This window comes from Alexandromys fortis, unplaced genomic scaffold (assembly GCF_014885135.2).
Source record: "Alexandromys fortis isolate MF-2015 unplaced genomic scaffold, M_Fortis_MF-2015_v1.1 scaffold_81, whole genome shotgun sequence".
Classification (NCBI taxonomy): Eukaryota; Metazoa; Chordata; class Mammalia; order Rodentia; family Cricetidae; genus Alexandromys; species Alexandromys fortis.
Window position 1 is genome coordinate 7,662,453 of NW_026067960.1, and position 6,779 is coordinate 7,669,231.

The 6,779-nt window shown below is 50.7% G+C and overlaps 1 protein-coding gene across 1 annotated transcript; it reads right to left on the reverse strand.

The window, feature by feature from the left end:
* Nucleotides 1-941: 941 nt before the first annotated feature.
* On the reverse strand, nt 942-6,766 carry Psma7 (proteasome 20S subunit alpha 7). Its single transcript, XM_050153100.1, has 7 exons — nt 6,583-6,766; nt 3,341-3,467; nt 2,935-3,059; nt 2,405-2,527; nt 1,920-2,039; nt 1,525-1,587; nt 942-1,133 (listed from the first exon to the last, which is right to left on the reverse strand). The coding sequence occupies exons 1-7, from the start codon at nt 6,676-6,678 to the stop codon at nt 1,038-1,040; spliced, it is 750 nt and encodes a 249-aa protein (XP_050009057.1). The 5' UTR covers nt 6,679-6,766; the 3' UTR covers nt 942-1,037.
* Between the last annotated feature and the right edge of the window lie 13 nt (nt 6,767-6,779).

The window sequence follows — 6,779 nt, forward strand, 5'->3', positions numbered from 1 at the left end:
CCCCAATCTAATATGGATGGAAACTGGTGTAAGTGTAAACCACCTTGCTTTGCTATAGCTGTTCAAGTATTCAGGGCAGATAATGTGGTCAGTGGATTGGCAGGCAGCCTTGGGACCGTTGATGACATATTCTGTCCTTTACTAATAAGAGTATATATGCTACATACCTTAAACTAGTTAAATTGGTTTTTCTCTGCCAAGACACAAGTAGCTTATAGACGTTACAATAGGCATAAATTTGACCAAAGAATTTCTGTTCTAACATAACTGGTTAAGGGGGTGGGGTGTAGCTGTAAGCCAAAGTAGTTGGTAGAATGATAAACTGGTTAAGAAGCCAAGAGGAAGTGCATTCCTGGCCAAAAACAAAAAACAGTGACAGTCAGTACTAAGTTGTTTGGGGGGTGGCATGGGAGGTCTTACTATGGAGCTCTTTTTTTGGGGGGGGGTTTTTTGAGACTGTGTTTCTATGTAGCCTGGCTGTCCTAATCTTAAACTCAGAGATTCGCCTGCCTCTGCCTCCCCTGGGATTAAAGGTGCATTGTGCCACTACCCACCTGACTAAGGTTCGATTCGTGTATGTATGCATGACTGAGTATATACCACATTTATGAGCTGGCATTACAGACAGCCGTCGGTCATCTAATGTAAGTGCTGGGAACCAAACCCAGGTCCTTTGAGAGAACACCAAGTGTTCTTGTACTGAGCCATTTTTTAAAAAACTGGCACCAAACCTCAGCACTAAGGAAAGGACCCGGGCCTCACATGCCAGGCCAGAGGAGCTTTGTACATACCAGGTAACTAGCTACATTACAAGTCATGGCTCCAGAGTTATTTGGGAGAGAGCTCTGGGAACCCTGGATCTGTTGGACCCAGGCCAGCACTCACCCAAAGATCGCATCTTAACCACAGCTGCACCCGAATGATGTGCTTGCATCACAACACAGAGTTAAAAAATGTAGATGTTTATTGGGCTCCGGGACAAGCAGACAGAAAGCCCGCAACACCAATGCTGAAAGCTGCTCCAAATAATGCACACTTCATGACGATGCTTTCTTTTGTTTCTTCTTTTCATTTTCTTCCTTTTCTTTTTCGATCTCGGCAACATACTTCTCAATTTCTTCAGGATTTAGAATCTACCCCACAAGAAGCACATTTATAATTAATCTGCATAAGGTGCAAGCATACCACCACTTGGTGGTGCAACTACTTCTGCAGGTCTGCATTATGCTGCTTGGAATAAGGCTAGTGGCCCAGACAGCAGCAGAGCTGGTGTTGGCAGTCTACGCCAGAACACAGCACATCTCCACAACAGAAGGGCATTGGGAATGTTCTTAGTCAAGAGGACGGAGGTAGTGCCACAGTACAACCAATGGCCTATGAGAAACAACATAACAGGGCCAGGGGAGGGGTATGAAAATGCCATCAATAGTCAGTGTGTTTGTACACACCTGGAACCTCAGACTGGGTATGTAAGGTCGGAGTGCTCCCCTCTATCTGAATCCTTCCACCAAAAGTGAGACTTACCTTGAGAGGTTGATCCCGCCTCATGACAGCAAGCTCAATGTTTTTGCCACCTGATTGAACCACCTTGAAGAAAGCAAAGCATTAATTAGGTGTGTCTAACCTCACATGGACCTAAAATTTTGGTTCATGACCAGACCAGCCAGATGGGAGAGTGAACTTCTATGGCTTTTGTCTCAAATGCAGGTCAGGCCTGCGGAGGATACTTACGTAACCTCCAGTCTGTACAGCAACTCCTCATACAGGAACCCAATACCTGTGTTCTAGCTACTGTGGCTTCACGTGCTTGCCTCCTACCTCTCTTGTGTTCTGCCTAAGGCAAGCCCTGACTGTCCCAGTCATACCACCCCCTCTCAGACACAGGCCCACTCTGCCTGGGGTGTCCCATGTGTACTCACTTCCAGAAGTGCCTTGATGACTAGTTTGATGGTCAGATCGTCTGTCTCAATGGCATCATCCGTGTAGTTCTTCTCCAAGAATTCACGCACTGACTTGGCGCCCCGGCCTATGGCATTGGCCTAAAACAGATGGGTCTTAGTAGAGCCAGTCTATGTGGCTGGCCAGTGGCTGCCTTCTTCCATGGCCTGCAGATGGCTTCTCCAGCAGTGGAAGGCGGTAGCACTGACCCTGATCCTACTTTTAAGGCTATATTAGCACATTAGAATGGAAGTTCTTTCGTTGTCAAGAGACACTTGGGGAGATTTCAATTTAGGCCCTCTCTGATGCAAGGCCAAACAGCAATGTAGAATGTGTTGCTTTCATAGAAGCACCGTGAGACAAACAGGCAGTGCACACGGAACATGCCAAGAGGTTGCCTCTGTCTGCTGATGCTGCTTTAGTCCTTCCCTATGCCCAAAGCCCCACTGTTTAGACACAGACTTACCTTCCAGGCATGATACGTGCCCGACGGATCAGTCTGATAGAGTCTGGGGGTGCCATCAAAGTCAAAACCCACAATGAGGGCAGAGATGCCAAATGGCCTGCGCCCATTGCTCTGAGTATAGCGCTGAAAGGAAAAGAAGCGACAACCACAACTGCTTAGTGACAAACCCATCCCAAGCGACCTGCGACTCAGATGGTAACATTCCCTTTTCCTCTAAGACACACCCAGGACTGAAAATGCATTATGTATCTTTTTTAAAGATTTATTTGTATCTATTTGCCTGCATATGTGTGCGCCACATGGTGTCTGGTGTCCTGCATCACACATCTTACCACAGAGCAGGGGTGCCTTTCAGCCCTCAACTGCTTGACAAATGGTAGCTTAGACTAAGTAGCAAGACAAAATCTTATATTCCCCTCTAGAGACCAGAGTCAGGATGGCTCCAGGTCAGAAGAATCAGCCGAAAGGTGCTGTAGGTGCCAGATGAAGTCACACGGCCCCCCAACAGCAGTGCTTGAGGAAGCGCCTACCTGCTTCAGACTGGCAATGTAGCGGGTGATGTACTCCACAGTGACCGGGTCTTCCACAGTCAGCCGGTGGCTCTGGCACTCTACCCGGGCTCTGTTGATGACTATCCGTGCATCAGCGGTGAGGCCTGAAACACGTATACGAACAACTCAAGAGTCGAGTTACCCTGCACCTCATTTTGTTTCAGGGAACAAGACTTCCCAAGCTGGCTCTGCTGAAAGTGGTAACAGCCATCCCTGGGGGGCTAGCGGCAAGGAGGGTCCACCATCACCCAGCAACTGCTGTCTCTTAATGTCCAAATCCCTTTCTTTTCAAGGGTCGCCGTTAACCAGTCTCCATGTGTCACAACCACCTAGCCCCACCAACTGGTCACCAGGGCTCCCCCTACCACCCTGGAGCAACCTGTACCTGCAAAGGCCATGCAGACATTGTCATCCAAAGCGCAGATCTTTCGGACTGTTCTTTCATCTTGTAGCTTGGCCACTGATTTTTTTTCCACACCAAGAACAACAATGTCCCTTCCTCGTACACCAACCTTAAATGAGAACGCAAGTCACTTTTAAGAATTACATAATAAGCAGGACAGCTGTTAATCTTTGGCACAGCGGAGTGGGGTAGGGTCAGCCAGGCACACAGCTTGGGGCAACAGTCCCACGGGAAGGTAGGCCACCTATATCCGGCCCATCGCTAACACACTGTACCAACTGGATCCACTTCTGTGGACTAGGACAATATCAGGACCTGAGTGTCCAATCTCATGCTTCTAAAACACGAAAGCATTGCAGCAGTATTATAGCTAAACGGTGCTGCACAGGACCCCAAGGCCCGAGAGAACGCTGCAGCAGATGCTGGAAGCCGGAGTTGCACAAAGCCCCAGGCCACAATCGTGGATCCTCACACCGCACATCCTGCTGGTAGGATCTAGTGTGTTACAAAATGAACCACTACCCATTGTGAGTTTGACACACCATTCCCTGATTATGCCTGGTACTGTGGAAGGGAGGAAATGGCCGCGGTTTAAACGAGTGAAGCTGGGCTATGGATGCAGAATGGTGCTTGCCTAGCATGACAACCAAAATCAAACCAAACAAAAAGCCCACGATAAGCCCAGAGTACTCAAGAGAGAACAGAAACATGCAGCAATCCCTCAACAAGGCAGCTGAGCGCAGAGGGCACAACTAGGTGGCAGCAACCCGGTTCCACTCCCCCAGCTGCAGGAACCTTCTACAAGGTTCTACCAAGGGAGCTCAGTCCACACCAGCCCTGGTCTGGAGTGATTTTACAAGTTGCTTCTGTGCTTCCAGGTTCTGAGAAGCTAACTTGGTATAACGGCAGCTCCAGTTGGGGGAACTGGGGACAGGCACCTCCAGATTCCAAAGCTTTCTTTCCTATGGTTTTGTGTGTCCCCGAGTGGTGCATGAAGGCCAGAGGTGCTTAATCCCCTGGAGCAGAAATGAAAGGCAGTTTTGAGACTGACCACCTGGGTGCCGAACTAAACTCTGCTTGCACTCTTTAACTGCTGGATGATCTCCCAGCTGCTCCAATGTATGTTTGAGACAGAATCAGTCTCACTGAACCTGGCAGACTCTGCTACACTTGCTGACCAGCAAACCCAGCGTATCCTCCAGTCTGTTTCCTAGGAAATGGGATGCCAGGGATGTCATTCTGTAAAGCTAACTTAAAAAATAAAACAAAACAAACACATGAGTGTTGCAGAATATCTGTTTACACTGTAAAGATGTTGATTGGTTTAATAAAGAGCTAAATGGCCAACAGCTAGGCAGGAGAGAATAGGTGGGAGTTCTGGGCAGAGAGAGAGAGAGAGAGAGAGAGAGAGAGAGAGAGAGAGAGAGAGAGAGAGACTGGGAGAAGGAATCTAGGCACATGTGATTTTTGTACAGTACTAGGAAGTAACCAAGTCATATGGCAGAATATAGATTTTTAAAAACATGGGTTAAGTTATAAGACCTAGTTGGGAACAAGCCTAAGCTAAGGCCAAGCTTTCATAATTAAGTCTCCTGTCATTATTGTGGGTTAGGGGTCCTGATGGGAAAGTACCGCTGCATTTGTGGGGCACCAAATGCCGTTTCTCTGTTGGCTTGGTGACTGCACAGGATCTGATATTTTAATTACTGTCTGCGGCCCCACTGCCTGCATTATGTGCCCGATCAGCCCCTCCAGACTGGGCTTCGGCGGCGGCTGCCATGTGTAGGTTTAAATTCTCTATCATTCTATTTATCAATCAGGCCCGAGAATCAAAGACTGGGGTGAAAGCCTGCCAGCTCAGAGAGGCTGAGTAGCAACTAGCTGACCTTTGGTTTTTGTCTAGAGACACCTCAAGAGCCCAGAACCAAAAAGCAGCTCAAACTCTAGCCCTGCCCTTTCCTTCCTGTGGGTCTATCAAAATTGCTGGCTTCTCTATGGCTAATTCCCTTCTGCTAGTCAGGGGCTCCGCCCCCAAATTCAAGGTAAACTATTGACAGTTTGGAGTTTCACAGACTGATCAAATTACCCCACAAAAGGGGGGGGACACAAGACCAGGTATTCTGGCTGGCAAAGCTGGCGCTTTAGCAACCTGGCCGGCTGTCTCACTGGTGGTTGTTTTCCCCACTAGGACTGGAGAGATGGCTCAGCGGTTGAAAGCACTGGATGCTCTCCCAGAGGACCAGGGTTCAATTCCCATCACCCACATGGCAGCGCACAAATACCTGCAACTCCAGTTCCAGTGGATCTGACACCCTCACAGAGAAATATATGCAGGCGAAACGCCAATGCACATAAAGTAAAAATAAGTTATTAAAAAAAAAGCATACATACACAGAGAGGAAGAGACGGTGTAAGAGGTTCTCTCACTTATAGGTCCAGGCTGGTCTTAAAGATTTTCGAGCCTCAACCTCTAAATGCCAGGATTACAGGCCTACCCCTCCAAACCTGCTCACACTATAGTTTTTTAGATGGGTTAGGTCACCGAAAGATTTGAGGCTTAAGTTTCAAAGTTTAAATACTTGAAAAATACAGGCGCTGCAAGACTCAGAACCACGTGTGTTTCCCCAAAGACCCGGTGACTCGGGTAAAACAAAAAACAAAACCGCCTCACGGTTGATGCTTGCATGTGTCGGGGGGGGGGGGCGGCGGCAAATGGTGCTAAGGAACAAAAACTGGGGCGCGGGGAGAAAGGTCCACCGGAACCAGAACACAGAGTCGGTGGAGCAGACAAACCCGGAAGCAGCCTGTCACCGTCGCAGAGACGACGAGCCGCCCTTTGTTCACAACGCCCATCTGGGCCTAACTTGGAAGATCCCAAGTCCCTGCGGGTGCCAACTCACGGCCAGCCTCCCACGCCCGCGCGCACCTGCGGCCTCCCCGGCCCGAGCCGCGCCAATAGCACCAAGATGGCCTCGGCCCAGTGGCGGGGATGCGCTCGCCCAGACGCCCTGCAGCGGGGAAGCCTAGCAGCTGCAGCCCCGGCTCTCTAGGGAGCGCGGCGCAGGCCCCGCGGCCCGGCTCCCTTCCTAGGTGACCACCATTCAGCTCCCGTCACCTCCCGGGCCACCCGCCGCAAGCAGAACCCCCGGCCCCCGCGCCCAGGGCTGCGTGCCCTGCTTCCCCGTGCGCCCGGCCGCGCGCAGGCCTCGCCCGAGCCGGCTCACCGCGGTAGAGCCCTTCTTGACCGCCTCCTGCGCGTACTCCACTTGGAAGAGGTGGCCGTCGGGCGAGAAGACGGTGATGGCGCGGTCGTAGCTCATCCCGGCGGACGCGCGAGTTCGGGCCGCCGCCGCTCAAAAGCGCACACTCACCGCCTGCGCCCCGCCCGCCCGGGCCACGCTGCTGGCGTCCGCGGCGTCCG